This window comes from Chionomys nivalis, chromosome 17, assembly GCF_950005125.1.
Source record: "Chionomys nivalis chromosome 17, mChiNiv1.1, whole genome shotgun sequence".
Lineage (NCBI taxonomy): Eukaryota > Metazoa > Chordata > Mammalia > Rodentia > Cricetidae > Chionomys > Chionomys nivalis.
In genome coordinates, this window is record NC_080102.1 from 60708404 (window position 1) to 60728398 (window position 19995).

Here is a 19995-nt window from a genome sequence, read left to right on the forward strand (position 1 = left end):
AGACTGTGCTTGGTATGCTTCAGTGAGGAACAAACCCACAGAGCACCCTGAGCTCTGAAGAGAACAGATAAACGGAGTCAGGGTCACAGCATGGTCTTCAGGGTTGGCGCCACCTGGTGGTTGTTTGCAGAACCAACAAACCCTTAAGGAAAGTTCTCTTTTATAACGCTTCAGAAAAAAGATGTACAGATGGGTTGGGGCTCAGCTCCATGAGTGGGTGCTTACTTAGCACACACAAGGCCCTGGGTTTGATGCTCAGCACCGAGAAAATAGACGACAGCAAAAATATATGACTATTGGCAAACACTCCAGAACCCAAACTGAAACTGACGACCCAGATCCTGAAACCACCACTCAAGATCCGTATTTGAAAAGCAATCGTTTATTAGAACCAATACAAGAGTATGAAAATGGGGGGAAGGGAAAGAATGGCGTCTGAATTGAATGTCAGTTGTAAAAAGACATGTGTTTTTTAAACCATTTACACTTAAAATGCAGACATACATATATATATATATAGACCACTTATACTTTAAAGAAATCAAAAGCAGAAAAGTTTGGCTGAAATAAAACCAAGAAACAACCCAAACTCCCCCACAACCAAAAGTTCATTGAGAATTCAATGTCTCACTTCTAATCAGACATCCAGCAACAAGGTATGGCCTGCTTCCTACTCAGAATGGCACACTGCTGAGGAAACCCAGTCTCTAGGGTCTCTGGAAGCTCATTCTGTGAGAAAGTGGGAACACGGCCAGCAGGCAGGGGCAAGGCAACTGCTTGTTACTACTTGGCAGGTCATGAGATTGCTCCCCGTGCCCAGGACCCCTATTAGGAGCAGAGAACATGGAACAGAACTGGAGTGTGGGCCTTCAGGATACCAGGACCTTGTGCTTTTCATGAGTCACCAATCCAGAGTCAAGGAGGGGGATGGCAAAGAGCCCTGTTGGGAAAAGCTGCGGGCTGGCTGCCTTACCCCTAAATGAGACGGAAAGGGTAAGGCTCTTGAACCCATAAGTGTGCAAACAAGTGTCCAAGATGCCCTCAATCAGAGTTGGACTGGACACTGGGAAAGAGGTGACAGACTCCACACACATTGAACTGGATGAAGCCTTGAGAACCAATGCTCAATTTTAAATGTTAACACCTGTTTCAAAAAAAAAATTCCAAAGTAGCTCTTTTTTGGTGTCCAATGGCAGGTTATACTGACTGAAAACCATCTGTTTTATGTGAACAGCAGAGGATTAGGAGCATGGAGGAGCAGTGATCTCACTGTCCTGGGATCAGTCTGGAAAATACAACAAAATGCTTTGCTCATGAGACACTCAGTAGTGGTTGTAAGTCCATAGGAACAGGACCTTAACCCAACCTACAGAGAAAGACATGCAGTAAACATTCATGCTTCATGATTTCCTAACCAAAGACTCTTGGGTTTCAAACAGCCTCTTCGTGAATGCAAGACACACACACACCCTAGTCCTACCCCCTACCATCCCAAGGCAGTCAGAACTGTCGAGACTCCAACATTCACAAAGCATTGTCAACATCTCAACTAGCAGCTTTGATGAGGGTGGGAGACAGAAACTCGCCAAGGTCACTAAGTACTTCCGAACCTGGAAACAGCTCAGTGAGGATAAAAAATGTCGAGGCATCCTCCACAGGCAACCCCAAAGGAGTCGTCAGTTCTGATCTGTAATGCCTCACGACATCCCATGAGGTAGGTCAATATTATCACCCCATTTGACAGATGGGGAACTGAGGCATTGGAAGGAAAGACTTGCCCAAGGTCAGCCACTAAGCCACAGTAGGGACGTTGGCAAGGTCAGTATCCATTAAAACCTCACTTGGCCCAGCCGGGCTGTTATTCACCTGGAGTAACTTGAAGAGCCTTGCTTCTGAAGATCACCCTAGTGCTATTTTGAAAATTAGGTTGCATTTTAAACACAAAAATTCAGTTAAGTGAAGGATTAAGACATTGATTTCTCAGTCTTCTACTGAGTAATTCAGGTTCTAAAAATCCAGCAAGCAGCATGGCCCCTAAGCAGGATCAGCTGAAGTGCAGCAGGCAACACCTGTCATGGCTCTACTGTCTGCTCTCTTCCTGTGACGCCCAAAGCTGAACAGCACTCCAGTCTACCTCCTCTCACCCAAGAGAGTGGCGTCTTCACAAACAGCTGTCAGGTAGTGATGGCTCCTCCTGCTGCCAGAGATTTAACTTCTAACACAGAAGGAAAACAGAAATAAACCACCAAGGTGAACAGAAACCAGCTGAGGTCTTCCCCAACCCTTAAAATTCTAGTGGGAAAGCATATGTTCCTATCTTAAAACTATGGGAGGGGGAACCACTGCCAGAGCTGGCTGAGAATCAGATCCTAACGTTCCTGGAATTTGAGAATGCTGCCACACAAGGAAACTTTTTTTTTTAAGAGTTCTTGGAGAATTTCAAAGCAGGACATCCCCTTCCTCCCACAGCCTCTACACTGGTCAAGGACTTGAAGGATGGCACAGCAGCACAATGTTTCACCATGGGCACGCTAAGACTTGACGACAGTGGAGATTTCCCACTAGGGCTGACTGTACTGGACAAGTTCAGATGATGGAAATTCAAGGGCTGTGTTTCAGCAATGACAGCTCAGATTCAGCTTGACTGGAAACTCCCCTGACAGACAAAACCCTCTGAGCTAAGAATATCGCTAAGTGGTAGAGCACTTGTCTAGAATGTGGAAGGCCCTGAGTTCAACAACCCCCTCCCAACACACACACAAGCCCGAATACACACACCGCCTCATAATCCCAGTGCTCTGGAGGCTGAGGCAGAACTGTAAGCACTGTGGCCAGTCTGGGCTACTAAAAAGAAAAAAAATAGGTCTTTAAAAGTGAAAGCATCAATTTGAGCTTGGACCAACTATTAGTGTCACAGTTGCCAATGCCAAGGGACATTACAGGAGAGGGAGAGACAGAGAGGGAGAGAGGGAGGGGGGGAGGGGGAGGGAGAGAGGGGGGAGGGGGAGGGAGAGGGAGAGAGGGAGGGAGGGGGAGGGAGAGGGAGAGAGGGAGGGAGGGGGAGGGAGAGAGGGAGAGGGAGAGAGGAAAGAAAAGGATAAAAAATTCATTGCATTCCATTTGGCCTAATTTCTTGATAATAGTTTCCTATTAGACTTTCCGATTAATACTGATGGCTCTTACCTAGGCTGTGATAATTAGGTTTTGATCTATTATGACATTAATGATCACAATCAGTTGACTTTGAAATTGTCTTTAATTAATGGCTCCTTTCTTGTCAGCTTTTGCCTCCAGTGCAAGATCTGCCCTTCCTCCACCACTGTGTTAAATCCTTCTCTTGCTGACTCAGAGACAAACAGCATTGGTGGATTGCCTTCTTCCCATAAAAAGATTTAAAACAGATTTCTGACAGGAGCACTAAGAGATAATGTTAGGTAAAATGAGGGTCAAGAGAAAAGGCAAGAGAATGAACTATCAATGAACAAAAGAGATACCATCTTAGATCAAAGTCAAGCTTGATGCTCAAGTGGCAACACAAAAATAAGATGAGGTAGATTAAAATTCATAAACTTCAGCATAAGCAAAAAGAAACAAGAAACTTCACCTTTTAACTTGTACAAGTTAGTTGAATTCCTGGGAATTCTGACCCCCAAGGTCAGTTATCGAGGCAGAGCCAAGATCCTTCCCTTCTGCTCTCACGTTATGAGTCCATCAAGTAGGAAGGCCTCCTGGTGCACCCCCTGGACAGATCGTCTGAGGAGCTAGGACACACATTTCTGGGGAGGTTTTTACGTGGGTGACACAGGTGCTGCTTAGGACTGACTCTGGCACTGCTTGGCCCCGAGGTGATCCCCTACGCTTTCTTTTAACAAAGCCCCTTGGCCCAGAAGTGGACATCCCATCCCCTAAGCTTCCTTCTAACAAAGCCTCTTGCTTTGGGCTTTAAAGCCAACCCTATGTTGATTTCTCCAAAAGGGATGAAAAATTGAGGAGTATGAACAACTTGCTAAAATGCCCACGAAGAAGAAATATCCAGAAAGACCCATAACACAGCACATAATATGCAGGTGATGCTGTGCACAGCAAAGTGAGCACGGTCATGAATGTTTTGGCAGAGTCCAAACGAGCTGAAGGTTCTCAATGTCCACTCATCTGTGTCCTCTTGGTAATGATAGCATTTCTATTACTTAGTTTTATTTTCTGCAATGCTCCCATGGCCAGTTAACTCAGTTTATCCAAGACCATAGTTTTTTCTCATAGATGAACCAGTTAATGGCCCTACTACTCCAGGGTTTTCCTGTGGGAACCCAGGCTTCATGAATGCCCCATCAGCACTCTACACTAAATTGCCCACTCAAGATGTGTCCTTATATACATGCTTGTTTCTGCCCCGATCAGAAATTAATATGCATGTGTAGTATTTATTATACAAAACTGTAATGATCAACTCATCCCACACCACCATTGCCAAGGTTCTCTGAGGGGCAAGGGTGTTTGTTGAATGCAATCAATACTGATGTATGTAATGTGGAACGTGAACTGGACAATGTCAAGTTGGTCAGTCACCCAGTTCACTCCTGCTTCTGTGTAAGCCTGGCAAAATACACTTGGCAACATGCTTATTAGAGGGCAGACCCAGTAAGAAACATCCAGGACTACACAGAAAGAGAAGAAGGGAAAAGGAAAAGAGAAAAGAAATCCAGCATTAGAAAGGTGTTTAGAGCCAGGTGGTGGTGGTGCACGATGCCTTTGATCTCCTCACTAAGGAGGCAGATGTAAATCTCTGTGAGAGGCCAGCCTGGTCTACAAAGTGACTTCCAGGACACCCAGAGCTAAACAAAGAAACTCTGTCTCAAAAAACAAAACCAAACAAACAAATAAAAAACATGATTTGAGGAGCTGGGGAGGAGATGACTCCGCAGTCAACCCCCAGAGTGGCTCGCTCCTATCCCAGGGGATACGGAACTCTCCTGGGGAACCAGCACATCTGCAGACAGAAATCTAATATACATAAAATAAGTAACTTAAAAAAATTTTTTTTTGAGCTAGGCATGGTGCCACACAACTGATACCAAACCAAATCAAACCAAACCAAAAAAAACCCCTAAATTCAAAGCTGGTCTAAGTAACCTTTTCTTTATATTCCTTTTGAGATAGGGTCTATGCAGCTCTGGCTGGCCTAGAACTCACTATACAGACCAGGCTGGCTTCCAACTCAGAGATCCAACCCTAAATGCTGGGATTAAAGGTACGTACCTAGAAATTGGGAGGTGGAGGCAGAAGGATCAAGAATTCAAGGTCAGGCCTGGAGGTGGTGGCACAAAACAAAAAACAAATAAACAAACAAGCAAAAGAATTCACAAGTTGGGGCTAGCCTGGTATATGAGACTTGTCTTTAAAACACCACCGCCGGGTGGTGCTGGCACACACCTTTAATCCCAGCACTTGGGAGGCAGAGGCAGGCAGATCTCTCTGAGTTCCAAGCCAGACAAGAGCTAGCTAGCTCCAGGACAGCTAGGACAACAATAGGCCAAGGTAACTTTTAAATCCCAGGACGTAGGAGGCAGAGGTAAATGGATCGTGAGGTTAGGCCAACTGCTCTATAGAGTTCCAGGACAGCCAGGGCTACAGAGACCCTGTATTTAAAAAAAACAAAAAACAAAACAAAACAAAACAAAAAAAACAAAAAACAACCAACCAAAACCAAACACCATAACAACAAAATGGAGTGTGTCGGGGCATGGGGCATATAAAGATACCAGTTCAGTGGTACAGCATCTGCTTGGCATGTCTAAGCTAGCCCCAGGTTCAGTTCCTAGTATCATAAAACTAGTTCTGAAAGGATTTAACACAGGAATATACTTAGGTGTTTTGGAGTGTTTCACCTTTGGCTGCTCACTCTTTAAAGAAAAGAAATCTATAGGAAATTCTTCTGCCCAAGGCTGTCACATTCTCCAGCAGAAACAAGCAAGCTACTTGGCACCAACAAATGCTAGAGGCACAGGCAGGTGTCTGGCTTCTTCACACCGAGGGCTGAAGACAATACAGTTCTTTATTTCTAGATATAACCAGCAAAAGTATTAAGAAGAAAACAAGAATATTTTGGTAATATTTAGCAGAAAACCATGAACTGAGGACAGAAAGCAGGGTAAAGTGTGTCAACAGTGCTTGGTTCTGTTAGACACATCTGTTGTCTTAGCAATTATGCACCCTAGGTTTCTCAGGGCCTCCTCTTGACTTTTTTGAATTACAAGGGATTGAACTCTCAACGATAGCCTTGGTTCTTTTTACTTTTTGAGACAGGGTCTCATCAAAGGTTCCCAGCAGGCCTTGAACATACAATACCCCTATATCAGTCTGGGGCTGTGCTTAAGCCACCAGGCCTGGCTTAGGAGCAACCTTAGTACCAAATATCATCGTTGTTTGGCCCACAGGCTAAGACTTTGCTTTAAAAAAATTTGGGCCGGGCGGTGGTGGCACACGCCTTTAATCCCAGCACTTGGGAGGCAGAGGCAGGCGGATTTCTGTGAGTTCGAGACCAGCCTGGTCTACAAGAGCTAGTTCCAGGACAGGCTCCAAAACCACAGAGAAACCCTGTCTCGAAAAACCAAAAAAAAAAAAAAAAAAATTTGGCCACTCCAATTCTACTACCTACTGACTACCCAGACAGGCTGTCCCAGGCTGTCCTTTCCTTCAATCAAGAGACTCAGATCACCTCTGTCCGATTTTCATCCACCCCAAGGCATCCTGGGATGCCTGCATGACAAACCTTTCTAACCACCACCCCCTTTCTCAACCACAGTACAAAGTCACTGATGCAGCACTTGATCTAGCCTCTAACACCTTCAGAGAACATGGACTGTAGCGAGAAACCGAGGTATGGGTCAGGTGCCATTCCCCAACCACATCACCATTCACAGGGTCTTCCAGGCTGACTTACAGCAAAGCTTCAGCTGCCTTCTCAACTGCGCAGTTGACATAATTTATACAAGCACACAGAATTCAATCATCAGCTAGGCAGGAAAGCAATGTTAACAAAAGCTATGACTGGCCGGGCGGTGGTGGCGCACGCCTTTAATCCCAGCACTCGGGAGGCAGAGGCAGGAGGATCTCTGTGAGTTCGAGACCAGCCTGGTCTACAGAGCTAGTTCCAGGACAGGCTCCAAAGCCAAAGAGAAACCCTGTCTCAAAAAACCAAAAAACAAAACAAAACAAAAAAAAAAAAAAAAAAAGCTATGACTGGGTCTACGATTTGCTTATCACTTGGCTCATCTGTGGCCTGGAGTTCTCCATCCACTTCTCTCACGACTATGAACAATCCAGAAATGGCTAGATGCTCCAGCCTAGACAGCTATGTTTTAAGAGTCAGAAGCAACAACAGGAGCAGTCTCAGTAGCTGATGAAGTCAGCACTTATTCTTTTTTCCTCATCTTGGAGCTAGGACAAGAGTACTGAGCTCCAAATCCTTCCTTACTTCCAGTCCTGATTCTCCAGCCTCCTCAATTACCACACGAATGAAGAGGACGTGAACATTTCTCAAATGACAGAAAAGCAAAGTAGAACCAGAAAATTTTCTCAATAGAATAGCAAGAGTAAACCAAAAAGGAAAGTTTGTTTTGAGAGAAGGTTGTGTCAAAAAGCTAGTATTAAGACCTGACACTTTCTGAGATGATAGTCTTCTATGAAAAGACAGTTTTAAAAGTAAGACATAACTAAAAGCCTGAGAGCAGAGAAGGCGAGTAGCATTAATACTTTGTCATGAGATGGTAAAATTACAGATCAGTACTACTGTGAGCATTTAAAGACTGATACTACGGCTAGTAGCTTCTCTCTATGAATTCCCAACTGAAAATAAGGGCACGGAAGGGAATGTGAGTCCATTGAGAGGTGAATTTGCTGACGCCGCTTTGGTAACAGGAAGCTTTGGGAGGCCATAGAAGTTGGCAGGGTTAGAGGGTGCCCAGCACCTTGGCACAAGCAAGCACCAGGCAATCACTCACACCTACATAAATAGAGTCTGCATATGAGGGGTGAAAGGAAAGAATACATACAAACCATGCGATACTGAAGACAACTCTCTCTGGCCCCACCCACTATCTTCCTGTACTACAGCTTACAGACCCCACAGTCATCTTGTCACTTGATGACAAACTGATGCCACCAAAAAGGAGCAGAATCAGGAACAATAACAAGGCCGAAAACGTTTGAGGGCTAAAGAGAGTGCCTTGACAGATTTAAATGTAAAGTTTCAAGTTCTCAGAAAGACAGTGTTGTTACAATAGGGTAAGTGAGGACGGACAGGGGCGGTCCAGAAGACCACACCAAGAACCCTATTATTGTCCTGGCAGAGCTAAATGAAACTGGAAAAGATACAAGTAGGCCACTGCTATTGACTTTCTAAAAGAAGGACAACATCCTTTCCACCCTAGTACGTCAAAATAAAGGCCAGCTGGTCATCAATATATTCCAATAATAATCAAGAAACTGAAGTCATCACCACTGTAACAAAATCCCCCAGTCTAAAAAGTAACTGGCCTCAAAAATTCGTGACTCTAAGGTGATTAAAAAGTAATATGGGAACAGAAGGAAAAGATGAGGGTAAAGAAAAAACTGGGAATTACACACAGCATGTAAATGCTTGGTTTTCACAGTTACACTTATGGGTCCAACCGTCAGCTATATTACAAGAGAACCAATACCAACACCTCTCCATGAAGCACAGTGGCGAGCACATACTTTTATGGATGTGTTTAGGATGGAAAGGGAAGGTGAAGGGAGAGGAGGCAGGAAGGTGAATGTGGTATATACAAAGAGAAATGGCAGAGACCATCCTCCTTTAGCTCTTTGAGCTTTCTTTCTCTTTGTTTTCCGCATCTTCTGGATACGCATGCCACGTCAGTCTCTCTTCATAAAACGCTATCACAATTTGTGGGCACTTCACATTAGCTTCTTTTGCAAGAACCAGGTCAGCTTCATCTGTGTCTTTCCTAGAAAGAAAGGACATAAGACTTAGAAGAAGTGAGACTGAAAATATGTCTGAATGTCATTATTTGAATTTAGCTGGCTTGATCTCCTCCTTACACTTTGATCTAAAGGTAAAAGGGATCTTTACAGGGCTGGAGCTATAACAGTGGCGGAGTCTCTGTATTTGATCTTTAACATCAAAAAGTAAACAAGAAAGAAAAAGCTGAAGAGACAGCTGCTCTTACAGGACCCAGGTTCAGTGCCTAGCACTCACATAGTGGCTCACGACTGTCTCTCCCTTTAGCTCTAGAGGATCCAACACCCTAGAGGCTAGAGTTGGCTCAGCATTTAAGAATACATACTACTGTTCACTCGGGAGGCAGAGGCAGATGGATCTCTGAGTTTGAAGCCAGTTAGGTTTACTGTGAAGGACCCAGGCTCAGTTCCCAGTTCCCATCAACTACATGGCAGCTCACAATGGACTCTAATGTCAGTCCCAGGGCTTCCGGAGCCCTTTTCTGGCTTCTGTAGGCACTATACACAGATGGTACACATACATACATATTTAAACAAAACACACATACACATAAAATAAAATGAACCAAAATTTTAAAAAGAAAAGGGGAGGAGGAGAAAGGAAAAGAACAGTGGAGAGGAAAAAAGCCAGTCAGGCATGGTGAACATGTGCCTGTAATCCTCTAACTTCAACCCTGGGGAGATAGAGACAGGAGAACAAGTTCAACCTCCTAGACTATACACTGAGGTCAAGGTCAGCCTGAGCTAACATTAGACCCTGTCAGAAAAGGAGGGGGAAAGGAAGAGAAGTACTCCACTTTCTTCTAGAAGTTACTATCACTGATAAAGTAATTTGTGCTTTCTTCAGCCATTAATCTTAATGTCCTTTGTTGAAATTAATTTCTCTTTTAGCCATCTCTCTGTGATCCTAGCCCTCAGGATGGGAATAAGCTTTACCCAGCCCCTTATCCCATGGACATGATTCAGTTCTATGCAAACAGATGTTTAGGAAATGGCTACAAATATTTTACCCCAAATTTATTTTTCTATTATGCAGGTTACTATGATACAAAAATAACAAAGCCTGACAATGTCACAAACCCATTCTGAACCACAATCCCCACTTAACATCGACCGTGACAGCGGTGTTAAGAATTAGACTTAGGGGTTCCCGGTTTTACACCCTTTCTCCACGGCAAAGGAACAACTGTAGAGTGAGGTCGTCTTCTCACCATTTCATTAAGAACATTAAGTCACCACAGGAGTCTGTCGCCCCAATGATCTTTTCTGGTTCCAGTCCTCTCTCAAAGCCCCGAGCGATATCATTGCTCTGCTATAAATAGAACAGGAGAGATTAGAGCTTGTAGAAAGAATAAAAACAAAAAAGGGTTTCTCAGAACAAGAAGTCATAGCCTTTTTTAGCATCACCTGATACCATCAATTCAGAAAAATTCTTAGAACTCAAGAAACATAATACTAGATCAACCAGTAGCAACAATGTCAAAAGATACTTCTGCAAGAAGATGCAGTGCCTTTCCTGGGATTCCTTGCCATGACCAAAAAGGGCCTGGAAGTCTAGAAAGTCCTAGAGTCTCTGGAGAACCATCTGGTCAGTCCTGTCATCCTAACCCTTACGAGCTCTTCAGTACCGCAGGCTGACCTCTCTGTTCTTGTTCCTGAGACATCCAAGCCCATTCTCACTCTCTTAACTTCAGATATGCTTTCTCAACCATAACCTTTTAGACTTTTAATTTATCTTAATAGTGACAAACGGTTTTCATATTCCAGTTCTCTATATTATAGAAAAAACAGAGGCAAGAAGAATACAAGACCAATACTCTGAAAAGGGAAAATTTTAAAGGTCATAAACACTAGTTTGCATATACTTGGTAGGAGAGTCCCTTGTACCACAGACACACTGTTAGCATTAACTGGGATTGGACTTGGACTTGAGATACTGTAAACTCATTCATCAGCAACACACACACACACACACACACACACACTTAAGATATTTCAAACGAACCAAATCTTGGGTGTGTGATTTCCTAACATCTCTCTGATCGTCTTACTTTCCTTTGAGATCAAAAGCAGCCATCAAAAGATGACTCAGTGGGCAAAGGGGCTTGCAGGCAAGTCTGACAACCTGAGTTTGATCTCGGGGAGTCACATGGTGGATGGAAAGTACCAACTCCCACATGTTCCTGGACCTCCTGGTACATGATGCTCCCTAACCCATTGAACAAATAAATGAAAATTTTAAAATAGAAGCACAGAAAGTTCGCACAGTCCTGGTGGTCCCCAAAGATACCAGAAGCCACAACAGGAAAGAAATTCTAGTCATGGACCAATGGGTACTGTAATGTGGATGCTGACTTTTTAAGACAGACTCTTTGGGGCACTCAAGGGGGACAGGTTCCCAGATGCAAACACAGCTGCTCACAGCTGGAATGCTGGCACAGGGACTAAGTCATCCATCATTACTGGCGGCTGGAAACAGCCTGTTACAGAGGGAGGGAAATGGAGAAAGAATGTCCAAGCCGCCTGAAAGGAGCCAAGGCAAGGCAAACACAGAAATCATCACAGGCAGTAATCTTAAATCAGGCATAAAACCGACTAGGAAATCTCTTCTGCAGTGGTCTAAAGAAATGTAATCTCCTCCATACCTTAAAAACACTTGGCTACTACCTATCATGCCAGCTGTCTACCTGACAGCTGCTAGGATGGCTGAGAATGCTATCAGGGGCCCCAGACAACTGATGTAAAGGATGTGTGGAGGATGTTTTCAAGGTCAGCAGCTCCAGAACTAGACAGACATGAAGTCCTCTGAAGTGGCCGGGACTCTAAGCCAGATTATTGCCTTTAATAGAACAAAGACCCTGAATTGAAGAGCTGTTTACTGACTCTCACAAATACACAGTTGAAAGTCTTTGGTTGTGTTATTCTGCTATATCAACCTAACTAGAAAAGACCCGAACGACAAAAGCCAGAATACAGGGCTAACGAATGAATTAATGAATGGCTTAGTCAATAAAGGTGCCTGCTCCAAGCCTGCAGACCAGACTAATCTGGTGAAAACAAGTTAACTGACTTTCCCAAGTTTTTCTCTACCCACCACACATGTGCAGTGGTATACATGCACACACACATGCAAAAAATAATTTTTTTTTTTTTTTTTTTTTCCAAGACAGGATTTCCCTGTAGTTTTGGAGCCTGTTCTGGAACTAGCTCTTGTAGACCAGGCTGGCCTCAAACTCACAGGGATCCACTTGCCTCTGCCTCCTGAGTGCTAGGATTAAAGGCATGCGCCACCAACGCCCAGCGCAAAAAATAAAATGTATTAAAATATGTAAATAAAATTTAAAAAGGGCACAGGGAGATTTGAGAGGCAAAGGTAGACAGAGACTGAGGCCAGCATGGTCTGCACAGTGAGTTTTAGGTCAGGACTACATAGTGAGCCCCTACCTCAAAAAACAAAATAAATAAAATTTAAAGAACCGAAAACATCAAGTCTTATTCCCTTAGAAAATGGAAAATGTTAAAATTCTTTATCAATGGGCTAGAGAGATGGCTCAGAAGTTAAGAGCATTGCCTGCTCTTCCAAAGGTCCTGAGTTCAATTCCCAGCAATCACATGGTGGCTCACAACCATCTGTAATGGGGTCTGGGGCCCTCCTCTTGCCTGCAGGCATATACACAGACAGAATATTGTATACATAATAAATAAATAAATAAATAAATAAATAAATAAATGTTTTTAAAAAAATCTTTATCAATATAGTTTATCATAACAATATTTAGACCTTTCCAGAATCTGGCATAAGGCTCCAGCCAGGCACGCTACCCCACCCCTTTAACCCCAGTGCTTAGGAGGATCTGAGTTATACGTCAGCCTGGTCTACAGAGAGACCCTGTCTCAAATAAACAAGGAAATGGTTATGAAAATAAAATTAACCAGAGAAAGGAGCCAGACAGAAAAAGCCCCTAATCTGAGGCCAAGAATTATATACAAACCTTTACAGAACCCCAAAGCCTCAGTCTGCCCACAGAACTCTCAGTTTAACTGGTGTAAGGTTCATCTTGGATACTGGAGACTTTTTAAATACCCACTGGCTGTCTCTAAGGTGTAGTCAGAGTCAAGAGTAACAGTGCAGACAGATGAGCGTCCAAGTATAATGCAGACAAACAGGAACCTGATGTAGGGTGCTACAGACTTATACTTCTATTATAGTAGATTTTAAGCGTATGATATATTCTTCCTAACTTTGAAATAAAACGTAAAGAGGCAAAGCTGGATGGGTAGAGTGGTATAACAAATGTGTTATACCCACACAGCAAAGATACAACAGAAACAAAAAGAGGCAATATGGTGTTTATGTTACTATAGAAAGATAAAAAAGCAACTGAGTGAAGCCAAACTTCAGAACTAATTTTCAACTAAACTAAACCGCACCGCAAACAGACACAAAAGAAGATTTTTTTTTTTTTTGATTTTTGAGACAGGGTTTTTGTTGTGGAACTCACTCTATAGACCAGGCTGACATCAAACTCAGTGAGATCTGCCTGCCTCGGCCTCCTGAGTTGGGGATTAAAGGCATGGGCCATCACTGCCCAGTTCTGTTTGTTTTTTTAATAAAGTAAAAATTTACTACTCTTGTTATTATTGGTGTGTTCAGGTAGGCAGATGCACATGGAGGTCAAAGACAAACTTTTTAGGAGTCAATTTTCTCCTTCTAAACATGAGGATTTGAACGCAGGCTGTCAGGTTTGGAACAGGCACCTTTACTCCTGAGCCATCTCCTTAGTTACTTTTCCTTCCTTTTTTTTTTTTTTACTTATTTATTTATTTTTATTCTTTTTTAATTAAAATTTCCACCTGCTCCCCATTTCCCATTTCCCTCCCCTCCTCCCAAATATTGCCCTCCCCCCTTACTTTTCCTTCTTTAAGAAGAAAAAAAAAAATTAAGAAAATTAAGAGTCTTCCTTTTGGTGTTAAAAGAGTTGCTAAGAGAGTTTGTTGTTCTTCTAGACTCAGAAGTTTGGTTCCCAACACTCACTTCAGGGAGCTCGCAACTGCCTGTAACTCTAGCTGCAATACCTTCCTCTGGGCTCCTCAGCACCCACAGATACACACACACACAAACATTGCTATTCACCAAGGAGGCAGTTTTACATTAGTTTTGACACTTTAGTCAGAATCAGTACTACACCAGCTAGCTCTCCCTTGCCAGAAGGGGTCACTGTAGTAAACCAGTATACTTCCCTGGAAGTTTTTGTTCAACATACCTTGCAGGTCTGTCCTTGAAAGAAAACAAACCTAACCCCCTTGCACAGCAGGAGCAGAAGGATAGTAGTGAGAGGTGTGGAAAACTTACCTCTCTCTTTTTTTTAGATTTTATATCATCAGCACTGTTAGAGAAACTGGATTTCCTCTTGTTTCCTTCTGACTTCTCTCTGGGCTTGTTGTTTTCACCCTCCTTCATCTTCTTATACTTTTTCATAAACTCAGAAATTAGTTCAGGACAATCCAAGTTCTTTTCGGGTTCCCAAGTATTGTGCTCCCTGAACAATAACAATAAAGACAAAAGAAAACGACTGAGAGATGATGATAATGCTCTATTTTATCTATCTATCTATCTATCTATCTATCTATCTATCTATCTATCTATCTATCTATCTATCTATCTATTTTGGTTTTTTAAGACAGAATCTCTCTGTGTAATAGTCCTAGGTGTCCTGGAACTCACTTTGTAAACCAGGCTGGCCTTGAACTCACTGAGATCATTGCCCTCTGCCTCCCAAGTGCTGGGATTAAAGGTGTGCACCACCACCACCCAGCTTCCCCCCCACCCCACCCCCCGTTTGTCTGTCTGTCTGTCTGTCTCCTGCCCTATTTTTACACACTTACCACCTCTGCAGAACTTAAGACTGATAAGTGATAGCAAGTTACAGCCTCAGCCCTTTTCAATGCTAAGCTTATTTTAAAGAGGACATGTAATAAATATTTAACAAGAGGCTTGGGGTATATGCATATAGTTCAGTTGTAAGGTACTCGCCTAGCACATGTAATGCCAATCCCCAGCTCTGCAGAGAAAAAAAAAATCCAACAAATTTAATCTTATTTCACTGAAGAAACTTGGGGAAAATATGTTCACACAAAGTTGTGTAAAGAATCATGGCTGCTGGGATTGGTGGCACCCACCTTTAATCCCAGCACTTGGAAGGCTGAGGCAGGCAGATCCCAGAGTTCGAGGCCAGGCCTGGTCTATAAAGTGAGTTTCAGGACAACCAGGGCTACACAGAGAAACCCTTTTTTGTGGTCCAGGGGAATAATTATTAAATTATTACAGAAGCAGTGTTATTTTTAGGGCTGGGGAATCAAACTTAAACCTGAATTTTATGTAAATCTGTAACCCTGTAGCAACATTTTAATAGTCCAAACAAAAAACCCCAAATGCTCATCAACTGATAATAAACAAGATGTAGTGCAACTATAAGAGAACAGAATCCGGCCGGGCGGTGGTGGCGCACGCCTTTAATCCCAGCACTCGGGAGGCAGAGGCAGGCGGATCTCTGGGAGTTCGAGGCCAGCCTGGTCTACAAGAGCTAGTTCCGGGACAGGCACCAAAGCTACAAAGAAACCCTGTCTCGAAAAACCAAAAAAAAAAAAAAAAAAGAACAGAATCCAACAACAGAAAGAAACAACTATATAAGAGAACAATATCCAGCAACAGAAACAAACAAAATACAACCTAAGAAAATATCAAACACCATATACTAAGTTTAAAAAAGAAAAGAACAAGACACAAGAAAAGATATGCTTTCTTTTGGGTTTTCTGACATATGCTATATATTTTAGAGACACGCAGTAGATTCGACTGAGGAAATGCTCTACAATGAGAATGTTGTAACAGTCTCACAGATCTACAAATGTTGACCAAAAGAACAAAAACAAACAACAAAAACAACTGAGCCAGGTACAGGGTAGACACATTTAACTCCAGCACTCAGGAGTTTGAGGCCAGGGTTAACAGAGAAACCCTGTCTTACTTATCTCAAAAATAAAACAGAAAACATCAAATTGTACAATTTCAGTGGGTGACTTTTCTTTTTGGGGGTTGTCATGGAACTCTGTTGACCAGGCTGGCATCAAACTCAGAGAACTGCCTGCTTCTGCCTCCTTAGTGCTGGGACTAAAGGTGCGCACCACTACTGCCAGGTGTGAGTGGTACTCTTATGATACATAAATTACACCATAATAAACCTTTTTAAAACTCCCAGTTTTGGGGCTGGAGAGATAGATGGCTGAGTGGTTAAAAGTGCTTGTTACTCTTGCAGAGGCCTGAACATCTGTGACTCCAGTTATAGGGAATCTAGTGCCTTCTGAGGCACCTGCACAGCATTCACACCCCTCACAGACAGGCAGGCAAGCAGGCATGCAGGTACACACACAATTGAAAAATAAAACAAAAACAACAATAAGCAAACCCAGTCTATAAAGTGGGCAAATAGCTCAGTGGTAAGCATGTTTGTTCCAGTCATAAGTCAAGCTCATGGGTTCAATCCATCGCACAGCTTCCCAACAAAAAAACCCAAATTTAACTGCTTAATTAAGTGCCAAAAGAGTGTGGTTTTATACACACATCAGTAGCCTGCAGAAAGAGGTTAACTTAATGAAGTTACTGTCAGGGACCAAAGGCCCCAACATACACACTATCTTTCCCTATCTGGACCGGTACCGAGGTGCGAGAAATAACCAGACACAGTTCACACCATCATCACGGAAGGGCATCTCAGGCTTCTCCCCATCCTCAAGTATACAAAACATCTCTTATCCCCGCCCCCCCTGTAACCCAAGGTGGATACCTCATTAACATTCTCTTTCCAGGGGACGCAGGGCTAGGGAAACACCTGCAACTTAGTCCTCAGCTTCAGCAAACACCTCTCCCCAGGCGATCTACATTTCTAACAAAGGAGAAAGGAGCAGCACATCCTGGCTATTGTTAGGGCAGTGACAGCCTGTCTGCACTACGTGACCACCTCAGGTGGGGCCTATGGCTTCAGAGCCCAGCTGCCACACCATATAGAAATATGGGCCTACAAGTTACATACCTCCAATTTCTATTGCGGTAGATGTTATTTGTAACCAAACTCTAGCAAGTAAGAGGTGGAATGCATTAATTCAAATGTGATACATAAGTTGTGTGTGTGTGTGTGTGTGTGTGCGCGCGCAGGCGCACGTGAGGGTGCATATACACACACACACAATCTGAAACAGTACGATCAGACAAAACAGGAAGCCCTATGGTGTAGAAAAGAGTTTTTGGGGGAAGAGGGCCTCATGTAGCCCAGGCTGGCCTCAAACTATGTGGTCAAGGATACTTTGAACTTCTCTCCCTCCTGAACACTGGGTTCACAGGCACACGGCACCACACCTCCTCTATGTGGTACCGGGCCCAGCTCAGGGCTCTAGCTATCTCAAGCGAACACTCTACTGAGACATATTCCCAGCCTTCTCTATGGGTTTCTATTTATTTTGTTTTTGTTATTTCATCTAACCCAGGGTCTCTGGCTGCCTTGGAACTTGCCAGGTAGACCAGGATGGCCTCTAATAGATTCGACTGTCTCTGCTGAGATTAGGAGTACACTGCCACATGCACCTATTCCCTAAATTTTTAAAGAATTTTTAAAGTCTTACAATGTAGCCCAAGATGGTCTTGAACTCTCGGCAGTTCTCTTGACTCAGCCTTCCAAATAGATTATAGGTAAGAACCAACATGTGTGTTTCAATTTTGATATTCAAGGCTGTCCTCTGTATTTTCTATTTATAGCATGGGTTCTAGAAAGTTAAAACTACAACAATCTTGTGAAATTACAGCAAGAAAACTATTACCCCTTTCCCCACCCAGAGGCAAAATTCTTTGGTTAGACAGGAAATACAAGTTTGTTTTTATCTGAGACACACCTGTAGCCTGTAATGAATCACAGAAGCAAACAATAAGTCTGTAAGCCACACAAGCAGCATCTGTAACCCGCACTTAGCTTGACAAAAGTTGCTAAAAAGAAACCTTGGATTCAAAGGTTGAGTGGTGCTAGCTAGTGACAGATTCTACTGGGGCAGTTTGTGTGACATTTTAGATTAAGAATTTGCAGAAGTGGCTGGGCAGTGGTGACACACGTCTTTAATCCCAGCACCAGGGAGGCAGAGGCAGGCGGATCTCTGTGAATTCGAGGTCAGCCTGGTCTGAGCTAGTTCCAGGACAGGCTCCAAAGCCACAGAGAAACCCTGTCTGGAGAAGAGGCTCAGTGATTTAGAGCACTTGTTCTTGTAGAGGACCTGGATGTGATTCCCAATGCCTACATGGTAGCTTACAATCAATTATTTTTATTATCTTATGTGCATTGAATTTTGCCTACATGTATGTCTGAGTTAGGGTCTCAGGTCTTGGAGTTACAGACAGCTGTGAGCTGCCATGTGGGTGCCGGGATTTGAAGCTGGAAGAGCAGTCAGTGCTCTTTAACCACGGAGCCATCTCCCCAGCCCCGTTCCTTCCTCTGACGAGGCATGTACAATATATAAGCTATACATATAGACATTCAGGCAAAGAATTCATACAATAAGTCTTTTTTTGTTTTGTTTTGAGAGACAGTGTTTCTCTGTGGAGTTTTGGAGCCTGTCCTGGAACAAGACCAGGCTGGCCTTGAACTCACAGAGATCTACCTGTCTTCTCTTTGCCTCCTGAGTGCTGGGATTAAAGGCGTGCACTACCACCTGGTTTCTATGGCAAACTACTGTGGCTACTGGGATTAAAGGTGTGTGTCACCAATGCCTGATCTGTAAGGCTGATCTTATACTCTCTGAACTTTAGGTCAAACCCCAATATCTGTCTCTGAGTTTTTATTAATCGTGCTACAATTGGCACCCAACATTTGGGGTATGAATTCACATAAAAGCTGCTTGCCTGAGGCTTTTTAGCTACTGGCACAGGCCAGAGCTAGACCCAAACCTAGCCACCTGGATTCAGAGGAAAAACTAGTGCTCCTAACTCCTACTGCCCCAACTTAGCTTCCTCTCCTGTCAAGGGTCCTCGCCTTCTACCTTGTTTGAACAAGTTCCCTTATTCACTGCCTAGTATGCCAAGTTAGTTGTCCCTCAGGTCTCCAGGGATTCTCTTGTCTGTCTCATATCTCTCAGGGAGAGATGACTCTGTATGGGTTCTCGTGATCTATATTCAAATGTTCACACTTGCAATGACAAGCTGTCTACTCACACTTAGTGAGACCTCTAAGTACTATATCCTTAACCCTGGCTTTATCTTTTTTCTTTTCTTTTCCTGGCATGTGTGAGGATCAAATTCAGGTTCAAACCCGAGTATGCCAGGTGAAAGCACTTTACTACTAAGCTATACTCACCTCTTATCCCTATTTTATTTTATTTGGTTTTTCAAGACAGGGTTTCTCTGTAGTAGCTTTGAAGCCTGTCCTGAAGCTTACTCTGTAGACCCAACTGGCCCCAAACTCACAGAGGACTGTCTCTGCCTCCCAAGTGCTGGGATTAAAAGCATGTGCCACCATTGCCCGGCTTATTCCTATTTTATTAAAGGAGAAAAAAATGATTATGAAATTAGTCAATGGACTGCAGAAATGGCTCAGTGTTTGAGAGCACTGCCTGCTTTCCCAAAGAACCATGGTTTGGTTCCCAGCACTCACATGCATCTGTGACCCCTGCTCTAACTGCTGCAATGCCCTCTCTGGACGGTGGGCACCAGACGACACAAATGCAGGCCAGCCACTCACACACAAAATAACAAGAGGTTGTTGTTGTTTTGTTTTTTTTGTTTTTTTTTTTTGGTTTTTCAAGACAGGGTTTCTCTTTGAGTCCTGGCTGTCCTGGAACTTGCTTTATAGACCAGGCTGGCCTTGAAGTCACAGACATCCTCCTGCCTCTGCCCCCCCCTTTACCCCGCTCCTATGCTGGGAATAAAGGTGTATACCATCACTACCTGGCAAGAAAAGA

The 19995-nt window shown here is 43.4% G+C and overlaps 1 protein-coding gene across 6 annotated transcripts in view; it reads right to left on the bottom strand.

The window, feature by feature from the left end:
• Nucleotides 1–418: 418 nt before the first annotated feature.
• The window catches only part of Cbx5 (chromobox 5), a 43360-nt gene continuing 23783 nt past the window's right edge, over nt 419–19995 (bottom strand). For all 6 annotated transcript variants that reach the window (XM_057791710.1, XM_057791712.1, XM_057791709.1 and 3 more), the window contains 3 exons: nt 14354–14540; nt 10212–10312; nt 419–8987 (listed from right to left, as the gene is read on the bottom strand). In XM_057791710.1, coding sequence (XP_057647693.1) covers nt 8837–8987; nt 10212–10312; nt 14354–14540 — 439 coding nt within the window. In that variant the 3' untranslated portion in view covers nt 419–8836. The remainder of the gene's footprint in view (nt 8988–10211; nt 10313–14353; nt 14541–19995) is intronic.